At 37.6% G+C, this 22,632-nt stretch overlaps 1 protein-coding gene across 2 annotated transcripts in view; it reads left to right on the forward strand.

Moving 5' to 3' along the window:
• LOC127627077 (renalase-like) overlaps nucleotides 1-22,632 on the forward strand; it is a 74,225-nt gene that overhangs the window by 46,152 nt on the left and 5,441 nt on the right. For both annotated transcript variants that reach the window (XM_052103300.1, XM_052103301.1), the window contains exons 5-6: nucleotides 7,719-7,892; nucleotides 18,783-18,958. In XM_052103300.1, coding sequence (XP_051959260.1) covers nucleotides 7,719-7,892; nucleotides 18,783-18,958 — 350 coding nt within the window. The remainder of the gene's footprint in view (nucleotides 1-7,718; nucleotides 7,893-18,782; nucleotides 18,959-22,632) is intronic.

Consider the following 22,632-nt stretch of genomic DNA (forward strand, 5'->3'; position numbering starts at 1 on the left):
CTAACCTTTTCTGTGTAAAGTTATAGCCAATTTTACAACTTTGTTGCAAAGATGATGTAATGTCAACAAACCCTAAAAAGACCTTAAAAACAATGATTTTAAGAACTTTACAGCTCAAATAATACACAAGTTTTAAAAGAATTAATGTAAGTGCTTTTATAAAATTACAAACTCTACATTTCTTCCTTTTAAACCCTCCAAATTGGTCCCATTCAATTCCATTGTAAGAGCCTCATTGTAACCACGATTTTTGAAAAAGAAAAGGATGGACGAGTCTAAATACATTTTTTGTGGCAATCAACATTATGCCACAAATGCTGTCAATTAAGCTTAACTTGTATTGAATCTGGAATATTCCTTTTAGTGCAGTCATTGAAGACAGGGTGCTGTAGGAGTCATTGTCTGCTGTGGCCTGCATTGATTAAGCATTGCTTTGTCTACATGCTGAGTTAGAGTGAACGTTTCACCCACTCCCAAATCAAGGGCCATGAGCACAGAGTTTAACACATGTCCCCGAGCGGCCAATTGGAAAAAGTTAACCTTCTCGTCCCAGAGCTGCAAGCACGCACACACACTCACAGATACTAATGTAGTCAATCTCACAGCCAAAAACGTGTCAATGTCTAGCCTCCGGTTCCTGCCATAGAGCTGCAGATGGTTGGATTTTTCAGGTTAGACGAGTGAAATGCTCACAGTCAGGTGATGGCTAATTTGCTGGCAGTTTATGCAGCTTTTTACTGGAAGTAACTTGAAATCCAGGCGTATGTCTCTTATAGTGGAATTTACTAAAAATTAATTGTGCCTGCTGATAGTGTTTTTTAGCGTTGTTTTAGCATTTGATTCAGTAAAGAAACTTTGCAAATATGTGCAAAACGGTCATTTTGAATGCAATTAGCATGGCATAATTCCTGAAATTGTGAGTAGGTTCAAGTTCTAGGTTGTAGAGAATGTGGCAAAATTTACTGGGATTGTACAACATCACTTCACTGCTGTAATCCAGGCACCTGAATCAGCTCTTTAAAATGCCAAAAGCATGCTCGACTGCACCATAGGTCTGGATATTTGCCTGTTTTTAATGCTCTTCTCCATCATCTGTAAAAAACACTCAGTTTTGGTCCTGCTTCTCCTTTAAGACTTGACCGTAAACGGCCTCTGTTATGATTGACTGACCTGCTCTCTCCTTGCCAGCTCACTGTTACTGGGATACAGAAGTGTTTAAAGGTAAAGAAGGCATTCCCTGATGTGTTGTTTTGGAGGCGGTCAGATGCAAATGTCCACCACAGTGTGACATCAAATTGTTGAGGAAGTAGAGAAAGAGTCGTTTTGGCAGCTTGGTTTTAACAAATGCTCTTTTTGCAGTGAGGAGGAAGTTTTGAGTTCTGAAACTTACAGTATGTTTTTAAAGTACAATGACCTCTTATATGTCAAAAGATCAAGGAATATTTAAATGCTAATGTGATGACCCATTTAAAAGTTTTATATTTTTCCATAGTTTTTAAATAGATTATTTCATTCACAACGCATAATTTAAATTAATTTAAACCAACTGATCTCAGTTTAGGAGAATCTGTGTTGTCAGTAAATGTAAAATGTTTGACAAACGTTACAAAGTGTGAGTTATGTGACAAAAGAACATGGTGCTGTCCACAGCAGAGTTTTCTTAGGGAGAAATGCCAACAAAACTACATCTGGTAGTTTGTTCATTGAAACCTGTTTGAGTTAAAAGATTCGAGTCTCTAGTTTCATCCAGTATGCCATTTTTGTATTTTATTTGAGCAATATATCACGAAACGCCACCCTGCTAAACACAAGTGCATGTAATACTAAAATCTGATAAAAAGTTAAATTTCAGGCTGCAGATGATGTTTGGACCACTCAACATGTTTGGCAGACATGGGTCAATGGAAATCAGCACATAGATTCAGAATATATAATGTAAACTTTTATTTTATCATAGTTGGTAGTGATTGGATGATGCTGGCTATTACTTTGAATCAGAATTAATTATGAATATTTCTGATGTAATGTCTGAAATGTCTCAAAAACATGAATAACCAACACTCCTGGAAACATAAGAAACAATTTGGTAAAAAAAAAACTAACTTTATATAGCTTGGTATTATTAAAATTTCACAACTTAATCACGCTGTCCACATATGTTGCCATCAGTGTTTGCATGATTATTAGGTGCTTCTAGTGACAAATCAAAATGGGAAATGGAAAATGCACACAGCAGTCACGCTCGGGTCTCCGCAGGCTAGAAGAGTAACCACAGGTGTAGCTCATCACATTAACTATATACATGTTCCACTTTTGGCAGTGTGAAAGTGTACAAATACTTTTGACCAATATTTCTATTGTTGTATCCACAATATGTCTTGGATCCACTTTACACCATGACTGAGCTTTACTTGGTGTTGCAGCCAGAAAATACATAGCCTATACTTTTTATGTTGAAAGTATAGCTCTAAAAACATCTCAATAGTTGTGGCTAAGCTGAAGTCATTCAGACCACCAAATAGGTGGTCTCGTTTTACTTGAAATGAAAGTCGAAGAGCGTCACATACCTTTTGAAAGAGGATGATTCATTAATGTTGTTTCGTACTGATTGTCCGGCTCTACCAAAAGTGATTTCTGACAACTTAAATGGTTTAATGTGGTAAAAAGTGTTCTCGTATCCATTTCATTAGATAACCCTTCCTGCATCGGGATCTTTTATGCCGATTAACAATGGCGTGTTCTGTAACCAGATTCCATTACCATGAGAAAAAAGAAATCCTTTTTATGGATTCAGCAGACAGGGTTTGTATTATCCTTGGGCCTTCCACGCTCAGATTGTGCACCAGATAGTCTCTGTACCAATGGGCACATTTACATGCTCCTAATCTCCCCCAGATGTTCCGTAATGACATAGAAATTGATAATAGGGACATGTCCAGGCATAGTCATGTGACTGCTTCACCTCTGTTGTCCATCCATACGTATTCTGTCAGTTGCTTTCTAATTGAACTAGCACTGTTCTGATGTGTTCACTGTGACCAAAAAATTACAGCGACCAAGAATGTGAGGGGTTTGCGTGGCATCTCTGTCATTTTGCAAACCACACAGCCACGTATTTTCATATGATCTGTTGATACATTCAAAGAAAAAGAGAAGCGTACGTTTTTGAATGAACAAAAACTAATTTGGGCCAGTTTGAGGCCAGTTTTGTGCAAAACCATGTCCTATCCTATTTATGTAAAAAACTATATACACGATCGTTTTGCTTTTGAAAAAAAAAAAATGTTCAGGTATGTTTTATAATACAAAAAAAATAAAAGTGCCAAAACCGTTATTAATGTTTTATATTTTAATTTATTTTAAAATTAAACTTTTATCTGTGATGGCAAAGCCCCATTTCTTTCTTTTTTTTTTAGCATTCGAGAAACTTTTAATTAAGAAACGTTTCTTATTATTAAGAAACAGTTAAAAACCATTGTGTTATAGAGTATAGATGTATTGAGTGCTCTTGCATTTATTACAAGTCGATTTACACTTAGAAGTAGAATTGAATGGAATTAATTTTCATTTAGAAACTCATCAGTCTATTGTAGTGATGGACAATACCACTTATCTTCTTTTCAATTCGATACCAAGTACTACCAAGGCCAATATCGCCCTTACTGATACCTTTATTAAATGGAATTTTTTGTTTTTGCAAATTCTTTGGAAAAAATGTTTTAATTTGAACTATTATATTTACAACCCATCTTTTTTACATTTATAGGCCTACAATGGAAAATGATTTGACTTCTGTTTTGTTTAAACTTTGGATTAACCAGGGATTTACTTCAGTAACCACTTATCTTTATACTGTATCTGTATTATAGGTCTGTGATAATAACCATAGTTTAACCATGGTATTTGTAGTAAAACATAATAACAACTAAATTAACCATGGTTACTACAGTCATGTTACAGTCACTACAAATAAAACCATAGTTACTAATGGATTCTACATTATTACTATAGTAAAACCGTATTTAATTTTATCAAAAACGTGATTTCTACCAAAAATCATAGTTACTACAGTCATGGTTACTACAATATTACTGTAGTAAAAGCATAGTTTTGGCCAAATAAATAAATACATGTCTGCAGTCATGGATAATACAGTCAAGGTTACTACAATCTTACTAAAGTAAAACCATAATTTGCACCACAAAACCATGGTTAATATAGTCATGGTTACTAAAGTAACTATAGTAAACCCATGGTTTATTTTTGTAATGGTATCATTTATTAACAACAATTAGAGAAAATTCTAAATGCTTTAACAAAGTTTAATGTAAATAAACTTGCAAACAAATCTAATAAATGTCACATTTAGATTTGTCCTTTTTTAGTGTGAATTAACTCCAGCTGCAGTTTGTTGTTCTGTCATTTCCTAAGCTCTAAGCACTGTGTAATGTTTAATGTGTTTGTTCATGTGTTTCACGTCATGTGTTTCACGTCATGTGGTCCCCTGGTCATGTGATTTCATGTTTCCCTCCATGTTCATGTGTCTTGCATTCATTGGTTTATTGTCTTGTTATCAGTTCTGTTTTGTCATTGGTTTTTATTGTCACGTTTCTCCCTTGTCCATGTATTTAAGCCTCATGCTTGTTCATGTAGGTATTGTAAGTGTAACATTGTTGGATTGTTTATGTCAAGTCAAGTTATAGTCAATTTCATGTTTTGTATTTTGTTCACGTTGGGAGTTACGGCTTTGGAATTTCACGCTTGAGCATAAAACTGTACTTGGGTTGATCACATCATCGTCTTTGTCATTGCCAGCGACAGTGTTACAGAATACCTGACCATCGCAAGATGAACTCGGCACTTCATCTCCTGCGTCTTTACCAGGTGAATCGATCCCTGGAAAATGATGTGGTGGACTTCTGCACTCTGGCCTGCTGGGTGGACTTTAATGAAGTCGCCTTCAAGGACATTTTCCGGGTGGGATTGAGTGAGCCGGTTTCCTCCTTTATGCCTGGTGGTCGCAGTCCCCTCAATCTGGCTCAGTAAATCGACCTTGCCCTGCAGATAAGTGGTTGTACATTCACTGTGGGGGAGGCGGATGCCGAGCCCGAGTCCCACGTCATGGCCGCCAAGCCCGAGTCCCACGTCATGGCCGCCAAGCCCGAGTCCCACGTCATGGCAGCCAAGCCCGAGTCCCACGTCATGGCCTGCTCCATGCCACAGCCACGCCTGAGCCTGCTCCATGCCATGTCATAGCAACGCCTCGGCATTCTCACACATTTGAGAATAAAACTGCACTTGGGTTCATCACACGTCATCGTCTTTGTCATTACCAGCGACAGCATTACATACTGCTCCCTCTGTTTGAATGAGAACTGAGCAGATACGTCATTCGTGACTGTGTGTGTCTTTCAGCAGTTCTCGTGCTAAGATGAGCTGAAGAAAAAATTGTAAATAAATAATATCACTAGATTATAAAAACTTGTTTAATTAAAATGTTTTTATGTGAGGCTCAAAATTCTCTATATATCATCACTATCAGAAGTGTTGATACATTGGGATTTATCCACCCATCCTTTTTAAGAGATAAAGGTTAATCCATTCTTTGCTCTCTTAAAAAACAAAGCATACTGGATCTAACCATGACAGAGAGGGAAGCAGATGTCCCAGATGCACAAAATCAAGAGGACAAGTACATCAGAGTATATAGTGTAGAGAAACAGACTCGTCAAATGTCCTAAACTATCCACTTTGATGAATAGTACATGCCAAACACCAATTTCATCTGTAAAAGTGTGGTCTTTTACACAGGGGGCCCCATTTTAAGAGCGCTACGTCTTAAGCTGCTCTGTGACTGTATTGTCAGCTTTACTACTCTGGTCCACGATGTATGTGTTGTATGTGTTCTCTAGTGATTGATTGCTCTTTGATATCATCTGATGGTGAAATCCCAGCAAATGCAGGAACTGAGTTTAGACTTTGTGGCGAGAGTAGACGCGGTCAGATGTCTTTGCACCATGACATATTTCTCAGGAAAATAGCAAATTATGCTTTGCGTGCATACTCCCACATGTAGTGCAGGCATTCCCACCCATGCCCACTTGCGCTTTGCCCTGGCATGAAAAATTTGCTTACAATTACTGCTCTCATTAAAATTTGATACGTCGCTGTGCATAGTGTTGAGCGTTTGAACATTTAAAGAGAGAAGTGCAGAATGAGCAATGAGCTTAATGATTGGATGGTAATTATTAGAATTTATTATCATGGATGGAAGAATCTAAGCTTGAGGTGTTGAGCTGTTGATAGAAATGTTTAATCCTAAGGTCCATGAGAAGTGACATACTGGCAAATTACATCTTTGTTAAGTGCTGCAGAAAGCATAAGATGAAACTACCTGAAGATATAGAATAAACTGACTGCTAAAATGCCTGAAGTATCGTTGTAAGTGGAGGAATCCTGGATGAACAGAGTTTGAAGAAGACAGGATTTATTTAAATAGAAATAGTAAGTTGATATATTTAAAGCATCCTTTGTAAATAAAATTATTCTTTCAAAAACATAAAAGTTCATAGTGATTCCAAACCTTTGAATGATAGCGTATGTATATGTAAAACTATAAATAAAATGTCTTGCAATGAACAAGACAACAAAAATGACTGATCAAGACCAATACAAAAAAACACACAACAAACACGTAAATAATTTTTTTTTTTTTTTTTTTTTTTTTTTTAGAACTGAAGCACATAATTACAGGAGCTCTCAAGTCCAAGCACTGGCCCCTTAGAACCGCTCCTGGATAGCAGATGTGTAAAGGGAAAATGATGGGTTACCGTTTTATTAATCTCTTTTGACCAAACATCTTTTTGTTGCTTTAGGGGAAGATACTGCTTATTGGAATGATGTTGCTTTTCTCTGAACATCCTTTTTTCTCACAGCAAACAGGGGTATCTTGGCGTAGAAATAGACATTTAATTCCACAGGGGTGACCTTTAACCTTTACTATACTCAGTACCTGTGGGCCCTAAATACCTAAAGCAGGCCATAGTGTGACTGCTTATTTCCAATAAATAACAGGTGTTCCAGACTGGAAACAAGGGCAGAATAAAAATAATAAAAAAGACTGAGTTATATTAACAAAAGCTCAAGAGGCATTAATTCACTGTTTTCTCATTTCAGCATCACTCACTGTCTGTTTAAACCTCATCTGCAAAAAGGACTTGCCACCCCCCTCCAAATACAAATGTAATAATTTACGTTTGTTCATTTTGTCCCAAACCCAATTGACTATCTTACTACTGTGGAACACAAATGGAGATGTTAGCCTCAGAAGAAAGTCACATGGGTTTAGAACAACAGGAAGGTGAGCAAACGATGACAGAATTTTCATTTTTGGTTGATCTCTTTAACTAAATTAATCTCGCAAGGCCAGGATTTTTTTACTGGTGAACAGCATGGCTGTTGTGGTTCACACACTGGTTCAAGCATCCAACTTGCTGCTCTTGTTAGCAGGGAAGTATGTTGTCAGACCTGGTGCTGTGGAAGCTCTGTGAGTTAGTGGCACAGCATTTCTCTCATTTGATCTGTGCGATCTGAAGGCTAGTTCTTCAAAAACACTGTTGCTGGTGGCTGTCTGAATTGAACAGAGAGAAGTGTAGATGAGATGAGCTAACTGGGGCCCAGAGGCTTTATTCTGTGCTGCTGTGTTTGTGTCTGTTCAGTGATGGGGGAGAATCAGCGGAGGAAGCTGGAGGCTGTCAGTTATTCTTCCCGCTATGCACTTGGACTCTTCTACAAAGCTGGCGTGCGGATCGATGTCCCTTGGGCAGCCCAGTATGTCTTCAATAATCCCTGCATTCGTTTCATCGCCATAGATGATAAAAAGCGCAATTTAGGTCAGTGCCTTCATATTTCCCCCCTCTCATCTCTATCTCCTGCTTTGACTCACATCTTTTGGTTTTTCTGTCTTTTTGGTTTCTTTTTGCTTTCATGTTTCTTTCATTCACCAGCCACATACACACTGCAGATAAACATGGTTGTCACTCCTCTTTTGAGTTCTTAATCCCATTCTGTACATGCGTAGTTTGGTTATTAACTGGAGTGACAAAAGCATTCTATAACCAAATTCACTCTTGAAACTTTCAGCAAGTGACAACCACGTTCTATAACAGAAGTCACTCCCGCATAATTCAAGTAATGGCAACTGCATTATACAACCAAATTCACTCCTGAAAAATACAGGTAGTAAATTTAAATCAAATTTACACCCAAAAATTTAGGTAATGACATCTGCTTTCTACAACCGAATTCACTCCTGATAAATTCAGGTAGTAAATTTACAACCAAATTCACTCCCGAAAATTCAGGTAGTGACAAACGTTCTACACCGAATTCACACCAAAAAAAACTAATGTAATGACAACTGCATTCTACAACCAAATTCACTCCTGAAAAATTCAGGTAGTGACAACTGCATTATATGGCTGAATTAAAGCTGATGAAACTTTTTGAGAGATAAAATACTTCTTTCCCTGCTTATGTAATATGCAGAGACGAATATAAGTAAGCCGTTGATAAATAAATGATCTCGAAAGCTGTAAACACCATTTCTATTTGTTTTGAGTGACACACTTAGACCCCACCCAACAACGTTACTCAACCAATGTGGTGAGTTGGGGGTGGGACTATCTGACTGTTTGATCTGAAGGATGTATTTGGAAAGCTGTTTTGAAAAATTCAGGTAAAATAAAAACTACCTTCTACAGCTAAATTCACTCCCCAAAAAAACCCTGCATTCTAAGACCGAATTAACTCCTAAAAAATGTAGGCACTATTTTCTGGACACTGATTTCTTATTGTACTTTAAAATCACAGAAACACAGAGGTATGTGATTTTCATTTGCAAATTTTGATTCGATCTCTCTCCTCCATAGTTGCTCCCACCATCCCTGCTCTCTAGGGCTATCATACAGCTGCCTGGATTGTGTGTGGACATGCGTGTTATGTAAGGAATAATTTATGAGAGACTATTAAATTATTATTTTTTTTTTTACATGTGCTAAAGAAATTTTTCAGGTTTTCCACCTCAAAACGCTCCTGTGTGCATTTTCCTATTTCCTTATGCCCTCTGATTAAGAATCTCGTTTATAAAGCTGCCATTACACATTCAGAATTGTCAGTTGTCACACACTTGGAACGTGCATCAGCCAATGAGAATAAATCATTTTATGAAAGTTAATGTTAGAGTGATAGTAGTGGTTTTATGTGTTTTATGTCTACATGGATGTTCATTGTCTTATTTTCTTTTCAATCATATCCAAAGCACTATCAAGGACAATATTGCAGATAATTAATGTAATTTTTTGTCATTTCTAAGGATACATTGATTAATTATAACCATTTATCAGTCTATTTAAAATCCATTGTAATTAACAATAAATAAACAACACATTAGTAAAGATGCTACAAAAGAAGGTAGCTGTTTATGTGGACAGTAAGAATTGAGGCAGCTCACTAGGTTATGGAACAAAGCTCATGTGTTCTAAACATACATTTGTCTTGTGTGTGTTTGCTGTATGAGCTTTGTGCATGTGTCCTACAAAAGTTTGTGTATGTGGTTTTGTTAGCAAATATTTTTCGTTTCAGTTCACGACCATTTATCTGCAAGAGCCCACTGGAATTGGTCTCATGAAAACAGCCTCCCCACTTGTCACCTTCCATTCACTCCAGTGTTTTCAGTGTTTCTGAGGGCAACATCATAATTAGGAGAGCTGGTAAATTTAGCATTCTGCTGTGCTGTTCTTATAGGCCAGAAAACCTTCCACTCCTCAGCCTGCACACGGCCATACTTTAATCTTCATTTTCATTTCTGTATTGTGTTTACCTTGTAGTTCCAGTAAAGTAGGTCTGCGCCTGATCTCACAGAGCACCCCAAGCTCTTTTTGAAAACTTTTTGGCTGTCTGCAACATAAGCTATTATTGTGTTCCTTAGTGTCTGGCAAGGAGCACGTTAGTGCGGTTCGGTAAATCGAGAGGGAGTTAGATCAGGGCTAGATGATGGTTTGCCAAAATCAGAATTGGTTCATTAATGATGCAAGGTTGATTACATAAAGAAGCCTGAAACTTCTTAGAAAAGTGTAATACTTACCAAAATACTAAAATGACCATGAAAATGTATTCCATCTGTTCATATGGAATTTGTTACAAAACAACTTTTTAAGTTACAGTCAACATAGGGGTGTCTGATATTTCATGTACTGATACGAATGGAATTGGGAGTATTATGTAGTTATTACCGCAGTATTTGTTAATCTGGATGTGGGCATTGCTGAGGAAGGTCATGTCCTCTGGATGTGTGCACATATATTATTAAGTATAAATTCTCTATATACGAAAGGTGCACCAGGCAGTCAAAAGAATTGCTTTACATATGGTGTTCAACAAAGGTCACAGACAGTCCTATCTAGACAGCATTAGAAGTTGGACGAAATTTTTTTAATTTTACAGTATGTTTACAATTTCTTCAGTATTTTTTTACAGAAGTTTTCGATTCAGGCGGGATTGAAATCACAGTATGGCTGGAAAACAAGAATAGTCAGAATAGGGCTATATAATATTAATTTATTCGTTAATTTGTATGTAATAATTAGGTTTTGTGGTTGTAACTAGAATTGTGAAAATTTAATTTGAGTATATTTAAAGGAATATTCCAGGTTCAATACAAGTTAAACTCAATCGACAGCATTTGTGGAATAATATTTATTACCCCATAAATTATTTTGGACTTGAAAACCTGACCTTTTCTTTAAGAAAAGAAAATATCTGGGTTACAATGAGGCACTTACAATGGAAGTCCATGGGGCCAATCTGTAAATGTTAAAATACTGTTTAAAAAATATAGCCACAATACAACAATAAACAAAATGCATGTAAGCATGTTTTTAGTGTGATAAAATTGCTTACTAACCTTTTCTGTGTAAAGTTATAGCCAAATTTACAACTTCTTTGCCATGACGATGTATTGTCAACAAACCATAAAACGACTGTTAAAATTCATATTTAAACAACTTTACAGCTCAAATAATGCATGGGTTTTTAACAGAAGAATTAAAGTGCTTTTATGCATTTTATAAAAAAGGTTCACATTTCTACCTTTTAAACCCTCTCTATTCACTTTTATTTTAAGTACCTCACTGTAAGCTAGATTTTTTTGAGAAAAGGAGGTACAAATCAGAAGATATTTGTATGGTAAATGCTGTTGATTTGAGCTTAACATGTTTTGAACCCAGAATATTCCTTTAAGGTACCAGAACGTCTGTGAAACATTAATTTACCAAACCTCCAGGAAAACTCATCCATTCCAAATGGGGCTATAAAATATAAATTTGTTTGTAAAGTGGAATTAATTCAAATGTAATTAGGTGTTAATTCTAGAAATGTAAGTTATTTCTGTCAGATTATATATGCAGTGTCCTATTTACCCTGTGAACTTTGCGACAAGCTCTGCGCCCACTAAGAAATAAGTGACTCAACCAGCGGGCACAATGTCAGCCCTCTGCCCACGCTCCATGGCTTCTTTCTCTTGCATGCACATGGTTACATTCTGGCACATGCACACTTACATATACATAAACACAGTTTTTTTTTTATTTTTATTTTAGAATGCCACCCCCCCCGGCCCAAATATAGTCTGAATGTTCTGCTAATGGAAAATGACCATGCCTTATTTTGGCCTTTCCCATTTTGGCCCTATGCTGGTATATGTAAAACTATTGAGTTGGTCAGCTAAAGTCAACCTAATACTTACAGGTTAGCACTTTCATTTGAGTTATTTTCAACAGCAATCAACACTAAACCTTTATGACATGTCCATATTTGTAAAGATAATCCTTTCATTAAATTTTGCTTGTGTAATTTGAAGTGAAATCAAAAATCTTTCAGATTTTGAAACAAGATGTCCACCACATACTGTAGTTTTCAGAGAACTTTGTATATTTGGCACCATCTTAAAGCTTGTTGAGTATTCTGGGGGGGAAAAAAAGTTTTCTTCCACCATCGTCCAAAATGAGAGATCATTTACATGATATATAAAAATGTAACCCCATGTTGACTGGTTAGAACAATAATTTTACCTTCAGAAATAATACTTTTTTGGGCCATGTCAATTATTCCTTCCCTCGTTAACTTTTGCTGATTATGACTGATTGTTAGTAAGTAAAATCAGAAAGTTAGGTAGTGCTCGCTTTCATTTCACTGAAATGCTAGTAAACTCTTATATAATCAAGTTGAATACAACTGACAAAATTACTTCCTCTTTCCTTCACTAGAACCATGCCAGCTTCGCAGCTAATATTTGGAAGCTTTTCCTACAATCATACATCCTCAAACACCATGTTCTCTTGCTGCACGCCAGTAGTCTTGATTTAAATGGCTCATTGTTCCCCGTTGATCCACAAAATGTTACTGAATAGAATAGATATTTTTTAACTGACTGTTAAAGCCCCTCCTTATAAGTAAAAATAAAGCTGATGTGTTAACCATGTGAATCTGCCAGTGGCTTTAATATTATGATTTATCCAGTCTCTTTGGTCTTATTTAGACCCAGCCCTTGGTTCTCAGGTTTTGGTCCACGATGAGATACAACATCATTGACCCATTTTCAATCATTGGCCCAAGTCACTCCATCTCCAGCTGCTTAATCACAGCCCATTTTTATTGAACCCAATAAAGCATTATTTCCCCCAATCTTGTTAAATATGTGTTTTAAAGTAGTGTCTTTAGAGGGATGACTACACTATGTGCAAGTGTAATATATCAGGCCTGGTCTCATTCATGGGTCATGGCTCTGCTGATCAGCTTCGCCTGTAAGGTATTAGATCATGGGATTTGGTGTGCCCTTAGATGATATCACGAGAAACCGTGGTCTGGAGAAGAGATGGCTGTAAATTGTTTGGAACCTTTATATGCCTTTTCTTTACCCAAACTTAAATTAGCTTTACTAATCAGCTAAATAACATTTTCAGAATTTTCTGCACTTTTTTTCAAGACTAGAAACAATCAGAACTATTTTTCCAATGCTGAGATCACTTTCGGAAAACGAGCTTTTGAACATTTTAAAACATTTAAATACTTTAAATATAACCATCTTTACCTCTGATCGCATTTACTGCTTCTTCAGAAAATGTACATTTGCATTATGAAGCTAAAATTAATTTGAGATGACAATCAAGTTGAGTTGGTCGTTAAAAGTTGCTGGACAAATATGCGGGACATAATGCAGTTGTGATGGCGATGCTTTTGATTAGATGATTGTTCAAAATATTGAATATCAGGAATGTATCATATGTAAACCTTGATATAACACTGCATATTTTTTTTTTCTTTAATAGCTGTGCACACCGCATACACACATCGATTGATGATCCTTATACGGAGACAGAAAGTTTCCCCCACTACTTTTGCTGGCAGGTTGCCAGCTTGAAATGAGGACAAATGTTGCAAAACATACGAAAGTACACTGATGCAGAAGCTGGGCAGAATAATGTTGAAAAGTTCAAACTGTCAGATGACGAACTAAAAGCATTTATTGGTCACGTTTATGTGAGAGGTGTTACGGGAGGCAAAAGCATGAGATTGGGTGACTTTTGGTCTAATGAATTTGAACACTCTTTTTTTCAAAGAGACAATGTTGCGACAGAAATTCCGAGATATCATGCGCTCTCTGCGCTTTGATGACAATAACACGAGAGCTTCCCGCCTTGTGACAGATAGATTTGCCATGTTATCTGAGATTTTGACAAATTTGTGAAAAAAAACATTGCTTCATACATGCCAGGTGAGAACATAACAGTTGATGAACAACTGTTCCCTACCAAGGCGTGCAGTTGTTTCACACAGTACATGGCCAATAAACCAATAATAAATCAAATTCTGGGTGGCCGCTGATTTTGAAACAAAATACATGCTGAACGCACATCCCTATCTTGGGAAAGATGACAGTAGGCTGACTGGCCAGCGGTTATTGGACAATGTTGTAAAGCATCTGGTCGAGCCTTTCCTGGGAAAGGGAAGAAATGTAACGACAGACAATTTCTTCACCTCGTTGCAACTGGCAAACAATCTTTTGGTGAACAAAACCACCATTGTTGGCACAATGAATAAAATCAGATGAGAGATGCTTACACATACAAAGAATTTTTTCTTCGTGAAAGGAGCTTCCAGTGCATAACAATACAAAAAACTATACAAAAACAGCAGCAAGACATAGATAATTATAATAAAATAAATAATAATAATTATACATATACGTTCATCCACACGCAGTCACACACCTACATACATACACACATACCCAGTGCAAATCTAGTACAAATCTGTTATATAATTACAACAAAATAAAAAGTACAGCTGCAGTAGCAGCAGATCAAGGCCATTAGCCAAAACAAAATCTTTGGACTGCCCACATTAGCATTCTATTGTGTGTGTGTGTGTCGGAGAGGGGGTCGGGATGTTGGAAATGTATATGGTGGAGTTACAAACATCCCAACATTCACAGTTCAAAGTACTGATTCAATAGCTTAGTTGGCAGTAAAATATAAAACAAATGTAAAAATCACTATTTTAATAAAACAAACGTGGGTATGTGTGTCCGTATATAACAAATGTGATTGTATCATAGAGTGGTAGTGGCATAGTGGGCTAAAGCACCTAACTGTTAATCAGAAGGTTGCTGGTTTGATCCCCACTGCCACCACCATTGTGACCTTGAGCAAGGCACTTTAAGTCCATGTTGCTCCGGGGGAATTGTCCCTGTAATAAGTGTACCGTAATTCGTTTTGTATAAAAGTGTCTGCCAAATGCATAAATGTAAATGTAAAAGTATTATGGTAGGTTGGATCACACATTACAAAAATGTCTCCTATCCACTCGTTGATATTTAGACCTCTTGGCGTAGAAACACGGAAGTGGACTCTTCCAGCTACAGGCCTTCGATCACAATGTAATTTATGCCAAACGAGAACGAAATTATACAAACTAAATATGCAACCATATCCTAAGATAAATGTAAGACAGTGTTACCAGGACAAATGGATCTGGATCAACTGTATACAGAATGTTGATAATTTCAGTCTATAAGCATTTATAGGCCAACTTTTTTTTTTTTTATAAACATGAAATCTGTTCAAGAATAAACTGGACTTAATTGCGCACACACAAAAAAATAATTATCATTGTTCTTATATCATAATAATAATTATAATAATAAGATAAAAATAATGACTCCTTAAATATTCTGAAACGGTAAGGCAAACAGAATAAATCTGGTCTTAAAGAATTACATTTATTCAATGAAAATAGTTTTTTAAAGACTGAAAATACATGAATGGTATTTTAATATTAATTACAGTCAAGGTAATGACAGATTACACGCACATGTACGTGTAAACACATGCACAGAAAAGAAAGCTTTTATTTCAGCTTATTTCCATGTAAATACATGTTAAGATGTCGAGAATTCAACGATTTAATCACAAATAACAGCACTAAAATTATTATTATTATTAATATTATTTATACTATATACACTACAATTATGATCAATTATATTATAATAATTTGTATTGCAAGACAAAGCACGCCTTGGCTAAAATTAATATAGATAATTCATTAATAATTCAAACAGATAACAGATAGATTCAATTCTTAGTTAACGCAAATAAATGAGCAGAAATCATGAAAGAACTGGCTGTGACATACCAATCCATTGACTACACGTAAGAAGCGCTATCTAGCGATCATTATGTGTCTGTCTTCTGACCCATTAAGCATAGGTTACAGTGGCTCGGCCCTTCTAGTGTTAACAGTCCTTACTACTGGCTTTGTTGATTTCCATTTCTGCCTGTAGGTCGGAAAAAGATGAACCAGACAATGATCAGAGAGTCCCAAAGCTGCACGTGGGACAGAGCGATATGCATCCTTTATTGTTGTGTAGCAGTGATCCAGTATATTCCTGTCCCTGGTGGGGCATGTAATGTGCTGTTTGTATTTGGGAAGTTCACGGGTGAGATTTGCTTTGTTAAAATCCCCAAGAATAATAATAACTGAGTCTGGGTATTGTTGTTCTCGGTCTGTGATTTGATCAGCCAGCTGTTGCAGTGCTATGTTCCCACAAGCATTTGGGACAATGTGCACACACCAGAATAAACTAAGAAAACTCTTACGGCTTACGTTAAATAAAGAGCACTTCCAAATTAGGAGAGCACATCCTCTTTAACGTTGTTAGATCTGTACACCAACTTTCATTGATGTAAAATCATGTTTCACCGCCTCTCGTTTTCCCGTTAACTCAGCGATGCGATCTGCTCTGAACAGCTAAAAGCCCCGCAGATGTAACGCGCTGTCTGGAATGGCTTCACTCAGCCAAGTTTCTGTGAAGCACAGTGCAGCAGAGTTTGAAAAGTCCTTATTTGTACGTGTGAGGAGATTTAGTTCATCCGTTTTGTTGGGAATAGAGCGGAGATTTGCTAGAATGCTCGGCAGTGCTGTTCGAACGCTGTGCTTACTGAGTTTAACCAGCGCACCGGCTCGTTTCCCTCGCCTGTCTCTCGTAGCGCTTTTAAACAAGACAGCTGCGCCTCCAACATTTTAGTTGGCAGTTAGTTTAGTTTTAGTCCAGAAAAATGTTATAATAAAAAGATTATCTGGTATGTGCTGCCGAATGTTCAGCAGTTCGTTCCTGGTAAAACTGACTGGAAAAAGATTACTAAACACAGGACAAATTAACAAAAACAACAAAAGAATTGGAGAGCTCCACACCGAGGTGGCCAACTGCAGCACCATGTTGATGTTCCATCAACTCATCAATTCATGTCACTTCTTGTATGCTCCCGTTTATGTTTCATTCATTTCACTCATTCCGTCTCCGTTTAGTGATTGGACTTGCTAAAAAATCCTTTTGAGTACATTATTGAGCTTCACTCTAGTCATTTGCGGACGCTGGTAATGGCAGCTTATTCGCGAGTGGCATCGTTGTAAATATTGTCATGTTTAAATGTTTTTTTTTTTCATGTCTTTTATTTGGAAAATTTAGTTCATGTGATATCCTGTTTCCCTCCATGTTCATGTGTCTTGTTTTCATTGGATTATTGCAGTGTTAACTCGTTATCATTCTTGTCATGTCATTGGTTCACGTTTTAGTAATCTTGTTAATCATGTTCATTAGTTTAGCCTTGTCATTGATTGTCTGTCATGTGGTTTCCCATGTCCATGTATTTAAGCCCTCACGTTTGCCATTATCTGTTGTCAAGTATTGTGTTGGTGTAATGTTGTGCTAGTCTTCATGCTGTTAGTCAAGTCGTTTATGTTTGTTTTTACTTTGGATTCATGCTTTTGGATACCAGCACTTTGTAAATAAAACTGCACTTGAGTTCTCACATCATCATTGTCCTCATCCGTTCCTCTGTTCATCCTGCCTGAACGTTACAGAACCCAGCAGTTGCTCTCTTGCGTCTCCGCCCAAGAACCGTTCCATAGAGGAATATGTGGCGTAATTGAGACTTTATATACCATGCTACTGGGAGGTGGAATTTCTTGGATTCTGGAACAGTACATTGATTTTGCCCTGTGTCTTAGTGGTTCACCATTTACTGTGGGATTGGCTGATGAGGGACTCCACAATCCCACAAAGGCTGCCACATCTGAGTTGTATGTCACTGTCCACGAACCAGCGTCCACGAACCAGCGTCCACGCCTGCTACATCATCCCATGTTCCCATGTCTGCCACATCATCCCATGTTCCCATGTCTGCCACATCATGCCATGTTGCCATGTCTGCCACATCATGCCATGTTGCCACGCCTGCCATTCCTGCCACATCATGCCATGTTGCCATGCCTAGTCAAGAGGCCCTGCCTTGCCTTGCTGCTACATTAACTATGTCATGCCATGTAGCCACATCTGCCTCGTCATGCCATGCTGTCCCACCTGCCATGTCAAGCCAAGCTGCTATGCCTGCCATGGCTAGTCAAGCAGCTCCACCTTGCCATGTCACCACATCTGCCCCACCTTGTCGAGCCGGCATGCCTATCCCATCATGCGAAGTCACCATGACCCCTGAGTCTGCCACGGCTCCGTCCCCTGTGTTCTTTTCATCGAGCCTCCCACGGCTCTGCCTTCCTTCATCGAGCCTCCCATGGCTCCGCCTTTCGATTCTCCCACAGCTGTGCTCACGGCCTGGAAGTGGAAGAGGAGAAGAAGGACTTCTACTTCCCAGGCACTGCTCATGTCCATGTATATAAGCCCTCTTGTTTTCCATTGTCTGTTGTCAAGTATTGTGTTTGTGTAATGTCGTGCTAGACTTCATGTTGTTAGTCAAGTCATTTATATTTGTTTTCACTTTGGATTCACGTTTTTGGATACCAGCACTTTGTAAATAAAACTGCTCTTGTGTTCTCACATCGTCCTCGTCCGTTCCTGTGTTCAGCCTGTCCTGCCTTATAAAATATAAAAATTTTGTTAATTTATAAAAAGTAAATATGTTTTTTGGGTATGTGTGTGGGTACATGTTTTTTTGTGTGTGTCTGAAATACTAATTAAACTCCTCTTATAGCTGACTCATCAAAAAATTTGAAATTTCTTTACTTTTAATTTTCTCCTCCTTGGCTCATCCACTCCCACTGTAGCCTGCGATCTGGAGCCTGTGATCTGTGAATCGTGTATGTTTGTGAATGATTTCATGAGCAGCCCCAACACATCTGGTTGATAACGTGCCTGTATCTCTCTGCAGAGATGAAGGACTGTGGACCTTCCATCGTGGTCCACACCACTGTGCCCTTTGGCATCCAGCACCTGGAGGAGGAGAAGGATGCAGTGCAGCCCATCATCCTTGAAGAGCTAGAGAAGGTGATGCCAGGACTACCACAACCAGACAGCATCAAGTGTCAGAAGTGGAGGTACTCCCAGGTGAGACGACATAGTGTGTTTGTGAACTGAGAAACTCAGATGTTAGTAGAAATCCGAAGAATGCAAGCAATTCTTTGAAGGCAATTTATTCAGAGGCAAGCAGCCATGAGAGATGCATTTGTGACAGGGCGGAAGGCGGGCCAGGTCCTGATTATTCACACCCGGTCCCTTATCAGGCTAATTAAGCCTCCGAGAGGGATAAAGGCTGACTGCGGAAGGTGGTACGATGAGAGAGAGAGAGAGAGAGAGAGAGAGATCGTTTCTGGTCAGCTGACGTCATGTGTGTGTTTGTGTCTTTTGTTTCAGTTTTACATTAAACTATTATTTATATTGTCAAGCCGGTTCTCGCCTCCTCCTTGCCCGTCTATATCCCTTCACAGCATAATTTTATAATAAATGTTACAGAGAGCATGAAAATATGCTAATTATATCTCCCATCCCATTAATTTTCTCCATAGGTGAATTGATTTTTAACAAAAACTTATATTCCTTTAAAGACAGACCTACTGTGAGCTCCGAGTTTGTTAACTGATAGTACTGTATATGCTTCTCTTGAAGCCATCAGTCTGTTATTTTAACTTATTTAAACAAATTATTGTGTTATATAATATAATGCCTGGTGAAGAACTATCCATGAATCCTGAAGGGAAACAATCCACTAATCATAGAATCATGGCCAACAAAGTGCACCAAAAAAGCCCAGCAACAATATCCTTCTCCCATGACGCACTGCGAATGAACAATAGAGTTGGTCGTCCTACACTCTCAAACTACTTATGCACTCACTCAGCACTTTATTAGGGACACCTGTACACCTACTTATTCATGTGATTATCTTATCAGCCAATTGTGTTGCAGCAGACAAATGCACAAAATCATGCAGATAAGGAGCTTTAGTTTATGTTCACATCAACCATCAGTATGGGGAACAAAATTTGGTCTTATACTTATAATCAAAGATTTTAAATCAACAGTTTTATATATTTCCATTGCTTTTAATTCAGTTGTTTGATTCACAATGCTTCATGGGATTGAAGTTCATTTAATTAGTACACTTCCTAATACCTTTTTAATTTTTGTCCAATTTTCAAATGCTTTTTGCTTCAAAGTTTGTAATGTTGACACTTCACCTCAGAGTTGGTTGGTTTGGTTCATGGCTTAGAACTCTTTTATGAAGGATTTTATGAAATCACTATCAAAAAAGAATGGGAAAAATACTTCTGGAAAACGAGAGGGGCTGAAAAAGTGGGTGGGCACTGTTGCAGTCTTCAGCTGTTCACTTTCGCAAATAAGGACGGATTACCTTGTGAGTAGGGACAGATTACTTTCATACCAATTGCAAATCATACCAGAGTAACCATAACCCAGACCACATTTTTTCAAGTAGACTCAGGTGTGGTTCACTGGTGCACAGCCAAGTTTGTAAAATATGCAGTCACACCAACCAAATGAAGCAACTGTGATATCAAAAAAGGATTCTGGTTCACATAATATATGATTATATTTACAGTGGGGCTTAAAAGTCAATTTTTGATTAAAACTCTGAATATATACTATGGTGTGTGTGTGTGATATATATATATATATATATATATATATATATATATATATATATATATATATATATATATATATATATATACCAGCCACGGCTCGTTCATTTTAAGTCTAGTCCTTCAGTGCGATTCGTGCCATTAAGAAAACACAGTTTCACAATGAATAAAACACTGTATGCAGTCAACTAATAATACCAATTGAAATTTTAAAAAAAACGTCCACGCATGAAAGCAGAACCAAGGAGGTCTTATACCAAGAAAAAGCTCTCTAATAATATTTGCGTTTTAAATTGTGCTTGTAATTAATTGTTTCGTCAGAGTTAACAGTTACTTTTCAAACTTGATCTGACACTGAATGCTCAAGCAGCCAAATTTACTCTTAGAAAACTCCTGATGTTGCTATAAAATGCAAAAAGCACTTACCAATTTACTTGGTGAAAATCAATCCTCCTTTCCTGTTTAATTAATTAATCGCATGATCATGCAGAACATCTCAGGTTTTTAAATCAGGATAAGGATTTCATTCTCATCGACAATAACAGCATCAGCAAGATCTTGACTCATCAGCAAGATCTCGCGCACTTCGCATTCAAATTGCGTTCATCACTTAAAATGTAATTGCGTCACTCGAGGCCAGCTATAAGGCCTGGATTGGGACATATCCTAAAGACCACACCCACACAAACAAATAAATCAATCTGATTGGCCGATGAATCTGACAATCTGTCTTGAGATGCCTGTTAACTTACCATCATGTTTCATTAATGTCCTGACTATACATTGTGAACAGTTGAATAACACTTTGGTGAATAAAAGTACCAATTTTATTTTTCTCAATAAGAGCAAAATCTGTACATTATTTCAACATTTTGGCCGCCAATGTATATATATATAGATGTGTGTGTGTGTGTGTTTATTTTTGTTGTTGTTTTTTACTAAATTAAAACACTGAAAAGTTAGTATAAGTCTAGATCAATAATCAAATGTAATTTGTGACATTACTCTATGTTGACTTTGTGCAAAAGATTAGATTTTCTTTTATTCCAATGAAGCACACATTGAGCTCATTGAAACATTTTCAAATCATGCTGGATAACATGGATCATCAGGTTTTGCAAAAACTTGTGGAGTCTATTCAAGCTTGAGAGCATACTGTCATTAAAGCAAAAGAAGTATATACCAAATATTAAGAAATTATACATTCTATAATATTTAATAGGGGGAAAAACATAATATTAGAAATATTCAAAGGAGAAGCATTTTCGAAGACTTTCAAATTGCACTCTATATTTCAGTTAAATTTCATTCCGTTTCCTTCTACTACATTTTGAATTAGGAGCTGGATTATTGTTCATTTATCTTGAAGGTCAACAGTAATCAATGTGATCATGTATAACAAGAGTGAAAAGAAACGTTATTAGGCCTTGGCTTATTCAAGCAAGTGCCACTAATAAAAAGCCTCCCTGCTATACAGCAAAAGACATGCCTTTTTTTAATCAAGTGGACTAATGCAGGTCTTCAGACTGCAATGGAGAATAGAGAAATGTTCTAGAAGAAAAATGTGTCTAACTTTATCAGAGCTTACACACACACATTCATGCTCTTCCCCCACTCACTTGGCTCATACACACACACTAACAGGAGTACTTTATGCATTCACACACACTGTGTGGGACTGCGCCCTTTCTCGCACAGTTGCATTCTCACACACACATAGACAGAGACGTTCTCTTTCGAAGCCCCCCACACACTCAGCTGCTCTGTGACATGCAGTGCTGGGCCTCAGTTTAAGGTCAGAGGACATAGAACATCTGTGTGGGAGCACGGAGATCGCTAGAGAGTGGGCCAAGGCCCGTTTAGACTACACAGGCAGGAACCGAATGCTCACTCTCACACACGTACACACACCTGTGCATGTGCCAGCTCCTGGTCAAACACACACAGAGGGCACAGAGCAGGAGTCAGTGTTACTCAGATCTCTGAGGCTGATTCCAGTCATTTGCCACACCACAGTTTGCTGAGCAGAAATCAGCACACGCACACCACATGTCAAAGTCATTGACTTCTCTGCTCTCAAATGGCTGGAAAGACTCTTCATGAGTCATGACTTTCAATCTA

The sequence above is a fragment of the Xyrauchen texanus genome, chromosome 33 (assembly GCF_025860055.1).
Source record: "Xyrauchen texanus isolate HMW12.3.18 chromosome 33, RBS_HiC_50CHRs, whole genome shotgun sequence".
Lineage (NCBI taxonomy): Eukaryota > Metazoa > Chordata > Actinopteri > Cypriniformes > Catostomidae > Xyrauchen > Xyrauchen texanus.